Source organism: Ammospiza nelsoni, chromosome 3 (genome assembly GCF_027579445.1).
Source record: "Ammospiza nelsoni isolate bAmmNel1 chromosome 3, bAmmNel1.pri, whole genome shotgun sequence".
In the NCBI taxonomy this organism is placed as follows: Eukaryota; Metazoa; Chordata; class Aves; order Passeriformes; family Passerellidae; genus Ammospiza; species Ammospiza nelsoni.
In genome coordinates this window covers 71,081,522-71,101,187 of record NC_080635.1, presented here as the reverse complement: position 1 = coordinate 71,101,187, position 19,666 = coordinate 71,081,522, and the positions used below count along the sequence as shown (strand labels likewise).

The 19,666-nt window shown below is 40.7% G+C and overlaps 1 protein-coding gene across 1 annotated transcript; it reads right to left on the bottom strand.

Annotated features, from left to right (window-relative positions):
- Positions 1 to 918: 918 nt before the first annotated feature.
- OPN5 (opsin 5) lies at positions 919 to 18,734 on the bottom strand. The gene is given in 7 exon segments (XM_059469136.1): positions 919 to 982; positions 2,866 to 3,101; positions 5,243 to 5,577; positions 7,974 to 8,144; positions 12,173 to 12,292; positions 18,424 to 18,590; positions 18,592 to 18,734. Coding segments are annotated over 7 exon segments (1,236 nt in total).
- Positions 18,735 to 19,666: the final 932 nt, after the last annotated feature.

Genomic DNA, 19,666 nt, shown 5'->3' with positions numbered 1-19,666 from the left:
TATCTCATTAATTGATCTGATAAAGAATTGTGATTAGTAAAATACACAGTGAAAAATGTTTCTGCTTATTGCCATCATATTTCATTGCAATTTTGGCCAGAGAATGATAAAAATGTGTGAAATATTGGTTTGCTCAGTTTAGCTTGGGCTGACTTCATTTCAGTTCTGCTTTTTTATTACAAAGTTATTCATAACTCCTAAATGAATCTACAATTTGAGCAAGAGACCTTTTTCCTCTCATTTACAATTGAGTAAAGATTTGTTATTCTGTATCTCATAAAGTGATCCTGTGTATGAATGTGGCACCTCTGACTTTGCCATGACTAAAATCAAAATATTTCTGAATATTGAAGGACTGAAGTCAAAGTGGGTTTAGCACAGTTTGTAGCCTCTTGATTTGGGAAGATGCTCACCAGGGAAATCCAGTCAGCTAATGTTTCCCCACTGTGCAATTCAGAGCCCTGAGAAATGAAGCTCTGACTCAGATTTTTCCTCAAAGGAATCCTTTCTCTCATGCTCCAGGTCTCCAGTGACTGCAGCAGGAATTTAGGGAGATTAGCTTTGGTAAACTGAAACTGGTCTTTATGAATACTTTCCTTCCCCTCAGGGAAAATACTGCCCAGAATATCATTTCTGTTAGTGCTAAGAACAAAAAAGGCCATTTTAAAGCATCTCAAGTGAAGGAAAATTTTTAATAAACACAAATTTTCTCTGTTTCTTCTTCCTTTCAGTACTTAGAATGTTTGCCCAACTCTAATGCACTATTTTGGTCAGGATGAAAAGAACTATACATTGTACATAGGAATAGGGAGTAAAATAAACCTGTCACCATGTTGAAATTCGTTTACAGAAAGAGGAACTTGAGCCAGTAGGGTTGTTTGTCACCAGATTTTCATTTGCTGTAGGTGAGATGAGCCCTCAAGCTTCCAACTGGGTTTCATTCATGGCTGTGGAGTCCCTGTGTGCAGATATTGTGTATGTCCTGTGGGCAGAGAGGGTACAATGGTCATTTTGTCACACCAAGGTGGAAATTAAGTTCCTACTTCTGGGAAGTGATTCCTCCAGATCATTTTTTCACTGCACAGGCCTAGAGAAGCCAGCTTGCATTCAGCTTGATAGATTGGGTAAGACCTTCAGATGTTAAACACAAATCCAGCTACCAAAAATCCACAGAAGGCTCTTTGAATATGTGTCCCATTTGACTAACACTGCAGAAGGGATTTTGGCAAACTATAAATTCAACACCTCAGACATTTACAACATATATAAACTCTGTATGTTCTGCACATGAAATAAATCTCAGTGCAAGATTATGGAATGATCTGCTACAAGAAGCTGTGGAAACTCAAGACTGACTGAGCTCACTGAGCAACACACCAAAAGTGCTGGAATTGGTAGGGGAATAATATGAATGATAAAATTGTCCTTCATGTTTCTGTCAAGGCATATATGTTTTAGACCTTTGGAGTAAATTACTGGAATTCTATTGTTTCACAGTCACTTATGTGTCCTATGATGTTTGTGATAGTCTACCTTGTCAGATTCGCATCCATTGTTATCTCATTGTTCAACCACAAAAGTAAGGCACTTGTCTGGCATAATACAGAACTATACTTTTCCCCTAAGTGCATAATTAGTGTTTTCAGGGATTCCACAGGTGTGCAGTGTGGGATCTCAGCACCTCAGGACTGATGTGCAGAGTGACCAAGACCACCCTTGGGGGGCTCGGGAGTCCTGGAATGTTGCCAGAAGTGTCTGGTGGCTGGACTTTGATCCTACACAGGAGACGACACCTGTATGAGGATGGGAGGATTTCACTGGGGTAAATGGTGAAGGGATAAGTTAATTAGAGTGTAAGACACAGGGTTTAGGATTTCTGTACAGGGGGGTCTAAAGAAGTAAGATGGAGGAATTGGGGTGTGTCCTGTCCTTCTTCTTCTTCTTCTTGGCCTCCATCTTCTGTGGTGATGTTGGCACTTTGGGATTGGTTATTACTAAAAGTGCACTGGTCAATAAGGGCAAAAGGTATTGGGGAAAATTGATAAATATTGTATACGTAACTTTGAGTATAAAGATAGGTGACCACCCCGGGGACGCTCAGTGTGCTCATGGCTGGCTGCTGTGCAGACCTCTGTCGGGCCAAGAGAAAATCTTTTAGATAAACAACTAATAAACACCAAGACCGAGAAAAAACCTGAAGCCTCTTCTCGTCCTTTGAGGCGTGGGCTGTCCAAGGCCACCCCGGGCCTTTCCAGGTCATTAAAACAGCCGAGAAACCGACAGTGCAGCACAAACTTTGCCTGAGGGTTGTAAGTTATAAAAATTGAGACTTTCTTATGAGATAATTACACTTTGATTTGTCTGGTTTGAGGTGGGTTTTTTTGGTATGAACGGTACCTGGAGGGTCACTGAAGAACTACCGTCTCTCCCTGTTGATTCTGTGGCTGAAATGTATAGTATTAACAGGCTAATTGTGGAAGGAATTAACACAATTCTCTTCCATTTTCTTCACTGGCAATAGAGGTCATCAACACCTTCTGGAGGAAACTCATATGATGATGTGAAAGAAAAGGATTAGGAAGAGAGAATTGATCCAAAACCCATTAAACCAATAGGACTCTTTTTCCAAACTATATCAATGGAGTTGCAGCTGGATCTAAAAGTAAAGACTGTCTTCTTTCTTCTCCTTATACACCTACAGCCACTTTACAAATTCTCATGGCAAGAAAAATCCCAAATCAAAATGGTCATGGTCAAACACAAGAAATAAGATTCAATGAGCTGTGATTCATGTAGGATCTTATTTTGATACTTTTTGGAACATGGTGTTCTCAAAGGTATCCCACTCCCCAAAGAAGAAATTACCTTGATTTCTTCAAAGAGCTCTTGTCCTTCAGCCCTCCCGGCCGGCAGCAGGCAAACTTGCAATCAATGACCTGATAAATGATGGGGTTGTACATGGCTGCTGACTTGGCCAGCAGTGTTGGGATCACTGAGAACTGGATGGGGACCGAGTCGGGCCGTCCAAAGGCCGACCAGACGGAGACCACGGCGTAAGGGATCCAGGCAAGGAGGAACCCTGCGCAGATCAACATTGCCACCTTGTGAGAGCAGAAAAGAGACAGCAGGGTTTGTCCACAACAGTCAGACACTGGCAGAGCAGCACAGAGCTAGGCAGAGTGCAAGGGAGTTACATTCCACTGAATGGAAATGAAAAATGATGATTCTTCATGTAAATTTGCAATATGAAGAAAATCTGTCTCTTTATCTCGTGCCTGTGTTTCTTTTGCCTGACACAGAGCAGTTAATGAGTCTGCTATCAGACCTTTAAAAATGCAGTAAAGTCTGGCTAAATATGAGGAAACCAAATGAGATTTCAGAAAATAATAATAGCTTGGTATTGAATTCAAATTATTTAAAGAGAGGATTACTTTCAAAATGCAAAATCTCCTTTTTAGGATAATAAACTGACAATAGCAAAGTGTGAAGGTTCTCGAAAAAAGATCTTTTGAAAATTGGGAATTTAACTGAGAGTGAGAATGCCTGTAAAATGTCTAGATTTATTCCTCCTAACCCAAATCATGGATTTTCACTCCATTAGAATATGTAAATACTTTAAAACACAAATTTATGTTAAATATTTTAGTTCTGATAAATGAGTTCCTGGCAAATTAGTAAGTGACCTCCTTATAATGTAACAAAATGTAACCATAAGAAAGTTTAGCATAAATACCAAAGAAAAATTGTTTGGGGCCAAAATCTGTGATTTGTATACTTTACCTGAACCAGCCTGTCTGCACTCGGTCACAGCCTGATATCACTTCAAATGATGCCATGCCATCATACATCCTGAAAAACATCTGCCTTTATACTGCTGCCATTGACAGCTTAGTGCTGCACCCACACTGGCAGCGGCACATGGGCACCCATTTGGAATAAGGCGATTAGCAGGATTAGAATACCAAAAAAAAAAAAAAATCACCAGAAGGCACAAGGGGTTTGGACATTGCATAACCTTTCCTGTAGCCTGTTCTTTTTGTTGTCTGTCACTGAAGAAACAGTGCAGGTGAGCCAAGGATGTCAAACACAGCCTGTTTGTGCTGTGGAGTCAAATGGGTTATAAGGGAAACGAATTTTCCATATTTATATTTACCCCAACAATATGTTCTCCAGTGTAAATCCAAGACAGGAGGGAAAATTACTGGTGCTGCAACTCAGATAACATTGAATTTTTACATGATCCTTCCAATATGAAAAAAAGAAGCCGAACCTGCAGGCTCAAATCAAAAATTTCCATTGCTCTTCAAAGGAAATTTGCTGAATAACCACCAAAAAACATAACAATTTGAAGCATCCTTTTGAAAGGCAAGTGAAAGTTGTACCAGCTGTACTGGCAGCACTGGCTGGGCAGGTACGTAGCTGAGATTTTCAGATATGTTTAGACATAATGTCCCTTATTGCTGCATGTTATATAACTCTCAGTTCAACTCAGAAAAATTGTAATAAAATTTGATCAGCCAAGCAAAACTTGCTGCTTGTCTCACTCTTGGCATGTCTTACAGAGGCTGGTGAATCTTTTACAGCTAAGGAATCTGATTTTGTTCAATATAAGCCTTTATTTTGAGAGATTTCCTGGCACAATAACCAGTATCAAGGATCATGGCTGTCACCACTGCCAAACAGAAAATAGATTCAATCAGAAAGGGAAAACAGGATATGGTCTGAGATGGAAAATTAATTTTAGCAATTCAGTGCATTTTTATCAGCAGTTCATGGCTGAGTCTAACTGATAAATTATTTGCATAAAAACAATTGCAGTGTCACAGGACCAATTTTGGTTTATATCTTCATTAACAGAAGAACGTAAACTGTCTGAAAGTTTTATTTCCTTGCTACAATAATCCGCTCTCTGTTTTCTGTTATAATTCCTATAAAGCACATCAGTCACCTTAAATTACTGTTTACAACTGTTTCTGAAAGCAAAGTGTGTTTTACGGTGGGGAGCAGGGCCACAGGGAGATTGTAAGGTCATAAGGGAAAGCTGTGGCAGAGCTCCAGAGTGAATCATGATCTCAGGGACCCAAGTGGCCTAATCACTGAATTATGTTTCCACCCCTATTTTTTCCCCATCTTGACAGTAATAGAGGAGAAAGCTACAAAAACCACCTTCAGAGCATTGTGTTATCTTCAAATCTGCTTCTAAGACCCAACACAGCAAACTGAGGAAAATGTTCCTACCTACCTTGGTCAGCTTCATTTCAAGTATATGGCTGTTCTGAATCCTGGTATCGTAGTGAGAAACTTCTTTGGTGGATGATTTGACTTTTAAAATTATTTTGACGTAGGAAAACACAATCACTGCAGTTGGGAACAGGAGGCAGAAGAAAAGGATGCTCAGAACAAAAACCTGTCCAGCCACTGAAGCCTGTGCCAGCCACCAGTCGAGAGTGCAGGAGGTCCCAAAGGGCTCGGGGGCATAGTTCCCCACCCCAGCAAAAGGCACTGTAGCCCAGAACGTAGCATAGGCCCAGATTATTGCCAGGCAGATAAATGCATGGTGTCTCTTAAGCCAGGTACCTGGAGGAAAATTCAAGAGTTACAAGTTCATGTCCAGATGTGTTTGGCACCATGGAATTTGTCGTGTGACGTGGAAGGGTTCAAGGCCAGGCTGGATGTGGCTGTGAGCAATCTGCTCTCCTGGAAGCTCTCCCTGTGGGGCCTTTGGAACTGGATGGTCCTTGAAGTCCCTTCCAACCCAAACCATTCTATGATTCTGTGAAATGTGAGTTTTTTTTATTGTTTGACAACTCTGTCATGTTCATCTTGGCTCTTTCCAGGTGACCCTGAGCTTATCTTGTGCCTCATGAAGACAAAGGCACACTCACATAGAAGGCTCCACCCATCCTTATTTCAGATCTTTGCTTTAATTTGTGATGAATTACAACTGAGAAGAGTCCAAAGTAAAGAAATCCAAACAACCAGCCCAACAACAGTCAGAGGAATCTTGTCCAGTAATTCCAATTCTTTAATGTACCTTAGGTTTTTTCCTGTTCTTTTTCTGCTATGTTGCCTGACTAAAGCTCAAACTCAGAGACTGAAAAACAAGGTTTTACAGTGGAAATAAGATATCTAAGATTTAATTTTATTTTCTCATTCTTTTCCAGTGCAGAAAATCACCATGTGTATCCTGTCAGAAGTATCTGTAATATGTGTTTTCATGTGTCATTGCCTTTTTAAATGCAAATAGAACTCCTGGAGATTAGAACCTTGCCTCTCTGCTCATCTTGCATACAGCTCTAATTCATCTAGAAAAAGTTTCAGTTTGCACAGTTTTCATCACCTTCTACATGTTCAATATGTAGGATTCGGATAGGACTAACAAATTTAAATCTTTCATTTTTGCAGAAACTTGCAATATTATGTAACATAACATATAACATAACATCTCCTTCCATCTTGGAACCCCCAACTTGTTTGTAGTTTCTGACTCACAGGGGATTTTTCACTCACTTCACACTAACATTAAGGAGATTTCTTCAGGGTTTCAGAGTGATTTAAAATAAAACCAAAGCAAAGAAACACCTGTAATTTGGATATGTCCCTTTCCAGCTGATTTTACATGTCGAAATCACTGGAAGGAAAATGAACATTGCCTGACAAATGATGTATTCATATATGATGGCTGAGAGACAGAAAGGTGCTTTGTTGTGTTCAGGAGTGGAAAAACAAAGCAACAATAGCACAAACAATAGCATAACTATTAAAAGAGAAACATTTTTAAACCACCTAGACTGAGCCTGATAAACATGTTTGTTTATTGTTCTCCATAATTTTGTATGGACCACCGTGATCAGAGCCCTTGAGAACAAGGGTTTTGAAGAGTTTTCTCTCTCATGAACTAAGATGACCACAGCTGGTGGCACAAATGCAGCCAGCCATGAAATATTCACTTCAGCTCTCCAAGCCTGTGAAACATTGTCTGTGATTTGGGTTGCCACTGAATTATTTTGATAAGACTTCAATAGAAAAAACTGAAATCCTGCTTAATATTATTGGTGTATCTAGCACCCAGCTAAGGAGACCCCCCTGCACTCCCATTTAGGGTAAAAGTATGGACACACAGGGGTCTGTGACAGCACATCTCAGCACAGTACCACAGCTTTTATCTGCTTGCACAGACTGGCTTATTTACCCTTCCTATCTGCCAACCTTCCTTACAACTTAACATGATCAATATTTCATGTCATCATAAAGAAATCTGTGGTGTCCCTCAAGTCACATGGGCAAGGTCTTTATTACCTGTAAAGCCACCTTGAGCATTCCCTGTGTTTGGATGTGAATTTAGTCCCTTACAATGCAAGAGGAACATCTTTTCTGTACTGTGACAATATCATTTATCTGGAAAGAATTAAGCATATAATACATCATATTCCAGAGGTACAAGATACTGATGGATATGGTGGTAACACCTTACACTGCAAAATTTATTTCCTCCTCTCAGGTTCCATTTCCATATTTGAGAGACTATTTCTCATTATGACTTATTGCCCTTCCAAATCTCTTAGGTGCTTAAAATAGCTTGCCACACACCACAGAGGAATTTAGGCATTCAATAAGGAATATTTTTATGTTTTGGTCCATAACACCCTGTAATATGCACATTACTTGCATCTGTTAATGCAGATAGGCCTTGATGGAGATAAAGTGATTTATCTAGAAGGGATTACAAAAGCTCATGGCTTAAGCAGACAGCAGAAGGACAACAGTGAGGGTGTTATGTCCAGCAAAATGAATTTAACTGGGATTTCTTGGATCATGCAAACGTTTCTCTCCTCTGTGTATTCTCTCTATATTTATAAGAAGTACTCTGAAGAGCCTAATTACTTCAGTGTAGTAAACTATAGCACTTAATACAGCTTTTCCACAGTCATAGATAATACAGTCATCTATACGGAAACACATATTTGTCTTACCATAGGACAAGTGGCAGATTTTCAGGTACCTGTCCAGGCTGACAGCTGTCATGGTGATGAGGCTCCCACAGCCAAAGAAGAATCCAGCCCACCCATACCAGCGGCAGCCCATCCACCCAAACATCCAGCGGTGGGAGAAGAAGGAGATGATGCTGAAGGGTTTGCCTACAACTTCAAAAGGAGGAGAGAATGTCAGCCCACTGATAAACCACATCCTTGAGAAAATCACCTTTTATCAGAAAGGCAAACCCTCTCCCTTGCAAAAACTAATACCTATAAAAGTGCTCAAAGGGGCTTTAGACAGAGGAGACTTTAGGCTGGAGGGTAAATTTAGATGGGATATTAGGAGGACAATCTTTACTCTGAGGTTGGTGAGTCGCTGTCATGGGTTGCCCAGAGAAGCTGTGTATGTTCCATCTCTGGAAGTGTTCAAGGCCAGGTGGGATGAGGCTTGGAGCAACCTGGTACACTGAAAGGTGTCCCTGCCCATGTCAGGGGTTGGAACAAGATGGTCTTTAAGGTCCCTTCCAATCCAAAGCATTCTGTGATTCCCTGGCTTGTGAGCACCCCATGCACAGGACTGAGCCTCAGACAGCTGTGGCTGGATCCCATGGCACCAGTGATGAGGCAGGATGAGCCAAACCTGCAGAAGGGCTGGAAAGAGGGACTGTACTACAAACCACAGGAACCAGAGGCAAACCAACACTCTGGAAGCAGTCATGGGCAGGCTCTCCTCATTATAAAACCTTCAGAGTATGTGTTAGGTCCACAGGCCAACATGTAAACAGGATGGGTGATGGTAAGCCAGAGCTTGAAACAAGCACAAATCTACTTAGTCTGCATCCCTGTAGTAGAGGTAGGCTAGGTGAAGACACCCAGCCAATTAGGTGTCTTCAAGCACAAGGTAAAGATATGTGCCTTCAAAAAGGACTTCTTCAAACCTGTCAAAGCCCAGCAGTAGGATACACAGTGAGGTGAAGTGTTGGGTGGGAAGGAAAGATGCAGACTTGAGCCACAGAAGTGATTTCAGCTCCTCTCCACACCACACATTTCTTTGGTGTCTCCCAACATGCCACTGCACACAGATATCAAAATATTCTGAGCTTCCCCAAAGAGATGGGAAATGAGTAACTATTTTTGAGACTTTCTCTTAGTGGCACTTTATCTCATTCTTCCACAGGTAAAAGTGAGTGCTGAATTATGGATGAAGTGAAGTTTGGTGAAATGATATTCCATTCTCACCTTAAAGCAAGTTTAAATTTTTCATATTCTCTGTAAGTATTGTGACAAAGAGAAAGTTTGAAAATTTTAATTGTATAGTTGGAAATCTCCCTTTTTTTGTCCCAATTATTACCTCTCTTGGTCTTAATTAGGCAAAGAAAATAAAACAACTTTAATGGAACAGAAAACTCAAAAAAATTACAATCTAGGAATATCTGTTTTCCAAACACTACAGTTTTACTTACCAGACTGATCTTAAATTCTCCCAGGCCTGAACATTCCAACTGCAACATTCAAACAACATTAAATATTGAACTCCGCATCCCTGTGACTGTATTCCTTCCTGCACAGGAACAGCCAGAGCACCCCAAGGATTTGAAAACACCTCAGCTTCCCTGGGCTGGTTTCCCTGGCTGAACCAGTGTCTGTAATGTCATAGAAGCTCAGAGAATTGGTTTATGGGGATGGCAAAAATGACTTTGCAAACTGTATTTCCCACAAGGTAACCTATTCATGGAAACCAAGACAAAAATCTCTATTCTGTTGAAGTGATCTTTTACCCAAAAACATTCAATTTCACATTGAACTGACATAAAACCATGAATTCTCTTTTCATTCTCAACAGAAAATTAACACATTTCTTCAAAACCAGATCTTGCAGAAAAGTACCTTTGCTCCATCTTCCATGTCAAAAGCATCAGGATTGAAAACCCTTCAAAATAAGATGCATTTTTACAAAAGGTATTTTTGGATTAGCCTAAGCCTGTAAGAAAAGTTCTGCCTGGACCTGCAGGATGTGCTCAGGTCAATGTATGATGTCCCTTTCTCAATTTTTAATTTTTCAAGCAAAGGCTGACCTCAGTGATTAAGGTTTCAAGAAAAACATTAAATATGGCAAGGTCTAGGTTATGGGCTAACAATCAAGTCAGCAACTTTTAGCCATGTAAGTGACTGACAGCTTTAAAGGCCGACACATTTCTTTGCACCAAATCAAATTTCCCTTCAGCAGCAGGACTGGAAGCAGCCCCGAGCACGGTGCCAGTGCAAAATCAGTCTGATGCAGCTTTGAACAAGGGGCTGGTGCCACCCTGTGGAAATCCGCAGGAAGCAGAACTCTTCAAAAAGTTGTTAAGATAAGTGTGTGAAATATGAAAATTTTGTAAAAAAAAATTCTATCTTCAGTTTGTCCAGCAGACAGAACCCATCACATTTCTCAACTTAGCACCTTCCATTAATTAAACAAATAAATAAATAAATAAAAATAATTAGAGAACAGAGAAAACCACGTATGGCTCTGGGAATCACTATTTTTAATTCCAAAATGTAAACCTCAGATAGACTGAGATCCCCATGGAAGGAAGAAAGGTGACCAAGTGGTGCACTGGTGACAGACCATAACAGAGACATCTCCAGCCCTCACACTAAGAGGGGTCCCAAACAAGCTGTAGTTTGAGCAGTTGGGACACAGTTTTTATGGTTAGGAGATATTGCATCCTAACCATAACCTGTTGAAATGCATCCAATCACAGAATCACAGGATACTTTGGGTTGGAAGAAATATTAAAGACCATCTCATTCCAATCCAACACCTTCCACTATCCCAGGTTGCTCCAAGATCCATCCTACCTGGCCTTGGACATTTCCAGGGATGGGGCAGACACAGATTCACTGGGCAAAATTCAGAATATAAAGCTGGGGAAATTCTCCTGAAACACTCCTTCTCATTGGAGTGACTAATATGAGCCTTAGAATACAGATTCTTAAAACACAAAGAAAATTGGAATATCACAGAGGAGGGAAAAGCCAGTCTGGGATTTTTCCTTAACTTCTAAGGGTTGAGAGATGGAAGCAGTGTGTCCATGTCAGAAATGCCAAAGAAATAGCTGGGATTTCTCTGTGTGGTAGCAGTAATATTTATACTAACATCTTTCTTATACTGAATTGATATTTCCTTCAAAAATCCACGTTTACTGACCAAAACCACTGGAATCTGCAGGGATGAGCAGATCTTTGGTCTTGTGCTGTGAGAGCTCAAAAAAGCATCAGGGGAGGCTGGGAGACATCATTTTATATTGTTCAGTGATATTTTTGGAGTTTAGATGAGGGCAAAAGGATCTGGCAGAGACAATGGTAGGAAAAGGGTGCAGTGGGGCTGAGGGCAGAGGTCTCAGTTTATTCAACACACAGGGGACAGATAACCCTGCAAGCATGGGAATATAATTCCATTTCTATGGCACTGGGGAGATCCCATGGTCAGCTGGGTCCTGATGCCCATTGGATTGTCTGCCATCCAAAATATCCTTTTCTAAAGGACATCCACCCCTTTCCCTGTGTGCAGCTGAATCAGTCTCATGTCAAGAGCCAAAACAACCATCTCTGCAGCTCTGGATAAACCTCTCCAAAGCTCCCTCCTTCAATGCCAGGACATCCAGACTGTGGGGTTGAAATTAAAATCCTCCCAGTTGGCTCATGCTCTACAGTTTGACACAAATGTTTGATCCAGAGACAAAGGAGGATGGCCACTAGAGAAAAAACTATTAACTTTGAAGGGCTGATGGCCACTGGCATTTTCCAATTATTTGGCTAAACTTGTATTTTTGTGGCATTTAGATCCATTCTATTCACCCTATGGCAAAAAATCATCATTTTCTGCACCTGTAATACTGAGCTGTTTTGTGGTTATTGTGCCAGGGTGCACATGGCAGCTGCCTTTGGAGACTTGCCCAGTGCTGGGGTGAACAGGATCTCTGCCTGTTTGATAATATCAACCCTAATTTTTCCTCTGTACTGTTCATTTCTTCCCATCAAGTTGTTCAGGAATGTTGTTTTTCATCCTCCCCTATTATTTACATGCAAATAATAGAGCAGAAATATCTGCAGCAAAAGGCATTTGATGCTCCCATGACTTGCAGAGGAATGTCTCTTGCTGCTGCCAGGCAGAATGGTAAAAACAAGGGAAAACAAAAACATGAAATTACCTGAAATGCCCAGATCACACACTGCTAAATTAACAGTCATTATCTCAGCAGGTCTCAACTTCTTTTTTCGCTTTGAGGACATAAAAATAACATACCCATTTCCCAGAGTTGAAAGGATCCCTGTAAAAATGGAAAATAGAATAACATTCAAATGAGAATCACCCTCAAAACCAGCAATACTCCATCTTCCTTGTGAAATTCCCTGATATTTTCAGCCTGAACTTGTGGTCCCTAAGGCTGGGCATTTTACCCTGAAAGGTGATCCCCTCATTGTCACTGTGCAGCTCACAGACCTGACTGCAGACACATCCCTCCCCCAGAAAATGCTGTTTTCCCTCTGCAGGAGGGCATTGCTTTCACCAGCTGAGCCTGCACAGACACAGACTGAATGCTCACAACAGAAACCCCAGAATCCCTCTGCCCTGACAATTCTCACCCAAAGGTTTATACAGCAACAAGAATGAAATTCAGCTCTTTGTAATCACAGGAACCAGAATCTGACCAATTTCAACTTTATTAAACACTCCAATCAGATGTTAAGGGATACATTTCCAGTTAATATATTAATATCAAATCTTAAATCTTACATCAGAATTTATTTCTATCATAAGAAAGAAAAATTATAAAATAAATCTGATTAACCTGATTTTAACTTCCAGGGGTGGAATTCAGTGCAGGGAACCCTTCTCATATTGGCTGATATATTTTTCTCCATGTCATCACCCAAGGACTCACAGCTCTGCAAGTGTGCATCTGCCATGGAATTAATCACACCACTACAGAAAATTGTAGTGTTTCCAGTTCCCTTAAAGAAAGCGTGTCTTCACTAATTTATGTTTAAAGAGTTCAAGGTCAGAGGGAGAGTTTTGCTGTGGAAACACAGGACAGCACAGAACATCCTTCTCATGGAGCCAGAAGGTGAAAATCCCAAAGGGACCATGGCCCACTGAGCCTCACACCAGATCAGGGGAGACGCGTCAGAAGGAGGGAAGTGCAGAAGAAAAGAATGAAGAGCAAAGAATTCCTGTGCTGCCATTGCCTCAAAAAAGGGACCTACAACAGCACTGAGGGAAATGCTGGAGAGAAGTTCAGCCCAGGAAAGAGTGAAGAAGGGCATTTTCCATAAGTATTTTAGGTTTAAAGGGTGAGGAAGGGTATTTTCCATAAATATTTTAGGTTTAAAGGATGAGGAACGGTGTTTGCCATAAGTATTTTATGTTTGATACCTTTGTTTCTCACTACCTAAATCAGTAAATAAACATTAAGCTTTGGGGGTTGGAACCACGTGATGAAAGTAGGAATAAGATGATATTTAAGGTCCATCCAACCCAAACCATTCTGTGATTCCATGATTCTGAATTTATTTCCCTCAAAGGAGCCTGTTTGGCCACTGCATAACTGAGAATGGATCTTCCTGTCTTTATCCCCACCTGTCTTCATCTCCACTGCTTTTTCTCTGCCTGTTTCCTCCCTGTCCCACTCTGAGGCTTGTCCTGAGTGCTTGGCTGCCTGCTGAGGCCAACTCCTCACACTACTCCAAAAAAGTCATGAACAAAAACGTCATGAACAAACAAAAGGAAATAACAAAAGTCATCAACAGCTCTCCTCTGCTGATGAGGCATCAAAGCCATCCTTTGTGCTGCCTTGTACAAGGGGCTCTGCTGGGGCAATCTCTGTTTCCAGAGGGCCCCAGCACCCTCCAGCCCCCCAGCACTGCTGCCCTCTCCAAATGTTGTACCTTTGAATACCACATCATTTTCACAGTGCCCTTGCTAGGGTGCCTTGTCCCCACGAAATCAACAAACCCAACCTGGGAACATCCATGAGGCAGACAGAGAAATGGCTCCCAGATGCTAAAACAAAATTATTTATCAAGAAAGGTGAGTGACTGAGGAACCAAAAGTTTACCAAGCTCAGGAGAAAAATAGTTTGATTTTGAATTTTTTTGCATTAAATGCAACACATTGCAAACTTTTTATTTTTATATTGACAGCATTGTTTTCAGTATTATTTTGCAAAATAAACAGAAGAACAGAAGCTGGCTTATTATTGATCTTAGTTTTTCTCATTAGATTTTATTTACTCAGGGTGAATTAAATTCTAAGAACAACCTACTCTTACGGCTCTGCAAATTTAATCTGAATTATAAGCAGATAGAGGTATTCATATGAGTAATTTTCTTCCTCACAGCTGAGTGAATGAATCTCAATGCTGTGAGCATTTTTCATATATTTTAATCCTTTTCTCTCTTAATGTTATTTTCCTCTCCAGTGATATTTAGGATAACTAGAGTGCCAGCATCCAGTTTGAAATACCTTTTGAAAGTATTTGACATTTTCCTGAATCTTTTTCAACTGACTGACAGTCTGGAGAGACATGTCTTTCAGCCAAGTAGCTCTGAAATTGCCAACTGCTCTGAAACCACTGCTCATAATTAATATCAATGTTTCAGAGAGCCCAACTCACTGATCTCCCAATCCCATGGCTGGAAGGGATCCATTGATCATTTGTTGCCTTTTGTCTATGCCTGCATCTGAAAATTGCTTGTCTGAACCTTTTATTATCTCCTTGATCAAAATTCTATAATCTCCATAGGTGAGGCATCTAGTGCTCCATTTCTCCTGCTATGAAATGACATTCCAGCAGTCAGCTGAAGCCCTTGCTGGAGCAGACTCCCAGCTCTGGTAGGTTGGAAACAGGGAAAAAAGACTTCTTAGATATTAAAAATAGGCTCTTTTCCAGGAAAACTGTCCATGGCAACATGGCACCATTACATATAAACAAACCAAGAGCCAAGGATGTGATAACTAAAAAAGTGACACCTGCAGAGACAGAGCCAGGCTGAGACACAAACCTGCAGAGAGAGGGGAAAGTGTTTACAAGCAGCCAAATGGAGAAATAAACTTGCACTTCTCCAACCTGACAGTGGCACTAAACCATTAGAGAAAATTAAATGAAAAAAAAAGAAAAAAAAATGTTCAGGATTTTGTTTTCAATTAAGCTGTTTCATAACAGAGGAAGTGTGCACACCAGCTTGTAGATCAATAGTGACTGGCCAAGGGGTTTCAGAGGAGCTGGCAGCCAGCAGGTCCCTGCTCAGTAGTTTGCCACCCTGCCTGGCTGTATAGTGAATCAATCAAGGCAGTGATGAAAAACCTGGTGGGAGGAATGACAAAGACAAAAGAATTGGATTCTTGTAACCATGTGCATAGTCTGATTTTATTTTTTGTCCTAGATGATTAGAAAGCTACACGTGGAAATTCACTACTCAGGACAAAGGATCATGCACTTACATAGAATTTATCAGACTATTCAAGACTCCTGATTTTCTTCAAAGACAAAAAAACAATTATTTTTATATTTCAAACTGGAATACTTCAGCTGTACACCCAGTCTGACCCTAAAACCTCTGCAGGACAAGATCCAGCCTTGTTCACTCACTATTCAGCTTCTTCTCCTTTTTGAAACTCACTTGCACCTTACACTGCTCAAGTGCAAAAAGATGCACAAAAACAGTCCTGGCTTCCCACCTCCTGCTCCCCTGTCCCTGCTGTCAGGATGTTCCCACAGGCCATCCTCAGGAGGGGCCACAATTTCTTGCAAAGGAGTAGGGAATGCAGTTCAGTGGAAAACTGTGACAAGTTTAGTCTGAATCACAAGTCATAATAAAAAACCACAGATGTGAAATCATAAAATTGTTTGGGTTGGAAAAGACCTCCAAGATTATCAAGTCCAACTTTTGACTGAACACCACCATGACCACCAAACCATACCACAAAGTGACAACTCTACTCATTTTCTGAACATTTCCAGGGCTAAAGATTTCACCATTCCCTGGGCAGCCCATTCCTTTGCTCAACCATTCTTCCAGGGAAGAGTTTTTTTCCTTATATCATTATTCTATAGATCCAAGGAATAAGCAAATACAGCGCTTATATGGATATGGGAAGACCATAATTAGCTCTAATAAAGCCACTAGTGAACCTTGTTATGCACACAAGGGCAAAGCAATTAACCAAGCAAAATGCCTTTCAAAACACACACTTTAAAAATTAAGTTAGTTTAGAGCTAAATGTGGGATATGGTATGTACAGAAACATACAGGAACAGCAGAACTACCCTGACCCAGGCCACTGGATACAATGAGTTCACAAGTCCAACATCAAATTTACTATGAGACCTTTTAAAATTATAATTTCAGTTTCCTCACATTGCTCAGAAAATTGTTCTGAGCCTTTATGGTTGGCTTTTGTCTTTTCACTGGAATTTTTTTATTTTTGTTCCTTGCCTTAATTTGATTATGCCTGTGTTGTTCAAGATGTTTCACACCTGACAGGGGTAATTTTTGGAACAGGATAAATCTACGCTAAATACAGTGAATATAACAAGGCAACAGAGTGTATATTGGGAAGATTCATCCATCAGACATATTTCCTGGGATTAAAGCTAAGTTCACTTAACCAAGTGAAAAAAAAAACACAAAAAGGGGATTGTTTTCTACAGTTCAGTGAAAACTTTTGCCTGCAGAGAAATAGAAAAAAATATATGTGTGAAAAGTGAGGATACCTACAAACCAGTGCATGAACACCAAGAACAGCACTGAGATATAGCTTGACCTGTCACCTCTGCTGCTCTGAATTCTTTTTTCAATAAAGACATAAGCAGAAGAGAAATGAGAAATAAACAGAAACATAAATAGAAGAAAAACAATAATAAAAACTCTGCTACCTCCATTGTGGAAAACATTACATTAATTAGATCAGTCAGAAGAAAAGCAGTAAGACAGAGTAGAAGGGGGGGCTGTAAAGCAGTGAATGAGAAACACAAAGGTAGGACTGACTGACAGATCTTGGTATTTTGTGCACAACACATTGAACAAGACAATGAATCAAAACTGAAATAAATGTCAAGTAATCACTCTACATCTTGTATTCAGCCTTGTCTTCAGGCATCTGACACCTGGAGCACAGGTTTTTGTAAATCAGTTCTGTCCTCAGATCAGTTTTAATGCAAAAATTGCTGTTGAGCTGTGAGAAACTGCATGAAGTAAGACCATAAAGCATAAAGGAACTTAAAATATATAAAGAAGAATGGAAGAGAAGAGAAGAGAAGAGAAGAGAAGAGAAGAGAAGAGAAGAGAAGAGAAGAGAAGAGAAGAGAAGAGAAGAGAAGAGAAGAGAAGAGAAGAGAAGAGAAGAGAAGAGAAGAGAAGAGAAGAGAAGAGAAGAGAAGAGAAGAGAAGAGAAGAGAAGAGAAGAGAAGAGAAGATGGAATAGCCTGAGTTGAACAGAACCCACATGGATCATCAAAGTCCAGCTCCTGACCTTGCAGAGGACAATTCCAAGAATCCCACCCTGTGCCTGAGAGCTTTGCCCAAACATTTCTTGATTTCTGTCAGGCTGGTGCTGTGACCACTGCCCTGGGGAGCTGTTCTAGGACTCAACCACCCTTTGGGTGAAGAACCTTTCTCAGATATCCAACCTAAACCTCCCTTACTCAGCTTCATGCCATTCTCTCAGGTGTTGAGGCAAATATGGATACAAAAAGACATAATTCTGCCCTCCTCCACAAAATAAAGAAGGCAAATTATCAAGAATAAGGTCCAGTTTATCCCTGGAAGAAATAGAATCCAGCATATTCCTGCTGAATGATAACTCCTTGGCATGTGAATACTTTAAAATCAGTCTCAGCTATCATGAGTGTGCACCAACCAATAGATAACTGTATTTATTCTGCTTGCAAGGTCACTTTGAACCTTGTAAAGGACTCCAACACAAAAGGATGGGCAGGGTGCTAGGCAGAAAATATTGCTCAATATGATGTGTAACAGAGGACAGATGATGCCAGGAGCTGAGCAAGGGTCACATGAACACATCTGAGGGTGCTCAGGCTGTGAAAACAGGCCATAAAACCCACAATTCGTACTGAAGGAAACCCTATTCTGCCCAAGGACAAATTGAACTGCAGAGTAGCAACCTATATCTTATTAAAAACAATGAATATTTCTTAATTTTTTGCTGGAACATCTACTGCTAGTCACTACAGGCTACCTGCAGCAGCATTATCTGTTGATACTAACTGTTGGCAACCTATTTCTAACACATATTCTCTCCTCCCTCACAGATTTTTTTTTCTAGTATGAAAAAATATGTAATTAACATCTAATGAACAGCAGTTTCTGCCTCTTTTCTGAGAGCTGTAGGGATGCAGCAGCACAGTCATATTTCAAAGACCAAATGTAAAATCATTACCAATTATTGTCAAATAAAAGCCAGCTATGATGTCAGCTTCTCTAGAGAGCTTTGATGCAAAGGGGTCTTCCTTTTGGAGATAGTGTGGGATGTATTCTTCCTGGGAAGAATTGCTAGGATCTGATGCCATCCCACTCATGTCCATTGAAGTGCCTGAAAAACAAAAGAACAGAGTTTGCAACAGATCCCACCTGCTGTTAGAAAATGTGAAGATATTTTTGTTCATACACAGGATCCATCTTCCCATTTTCAATTCTGCCCTGACACTTCCCAGGGCATTTCAGGATACCATTCAAACTTGCATAAAGCATCCTGCCATGATTTGGGTCATGACTTACTTTATCCAAGAACATCATAATTTACATGGGACCACAACAGGAAAAAGGCATTGAGCTACTAGAGAGTGTCCAGAGGAGACCACGAGGATGGTGAAGGGTCTGGAGTGTTGGAACCCAGGACATTCCTCTGACTGCCCTGGAGGACTCGAGACCCTGGCAGGGGGCTCAGAGAGCCTGGCACAGAGTCAAAGACACTTGTGCCTTTGATTTTAACCCATGGAAAAAATTACCAACTGTGTGAAGATTTACAAGCCACAAGGGTTTGAATAGAATGATAGTGAATTTAGCACAGAGTGAAAAAGTAGAATTTTGGGGATTTAGAATGGGGGTTCAAGAGGTGAGACAGAGGAATCTGGGCATGTTTTGTTCTTCTTCTTTTTCTTGTCCTCCATCTTCTGCTGTGATGGTGGCACTTTTGGATTGATTTAGAGACAGACTGTCTAACATAGGTGATAGATATTGGAAAATTATTGTAAATAATGTACACGTAGTTCTTAGTATAAAGAAGAGTGGTCAGTGTGCCTCAACCCAACCTGCTGGACAGATCTCAGCAGGTCAGAAAAAGAATGTATTAGATAAGAGAGAATAAACAACCTTGAAAACCAGAGCTGAGGATTCTTGACTTCTTCTTCTTAGGTTGCAGGACTGGGAAAAAAGACTCTTTAATACCTTGGGAGCCATTTCAGCAACACAAAACCCGAGTCTGGAGGAGAAGCCTTTGAGGAGCAGCTGAGATGATGTGGTCTGTTCAGCCTGAAGAAGAGGAGACTGAGGGAAGACCTCATTGGGGTCTTTAACATCCTCATGAAGGGAAGAAGAGGGGCAGGGGCTGATCTGTTCCTTCTCATGAGAAGTGACAGGACTGGAGGAAAGCTGGACCTGGGTCTGTGCTACTTGTCTTTACC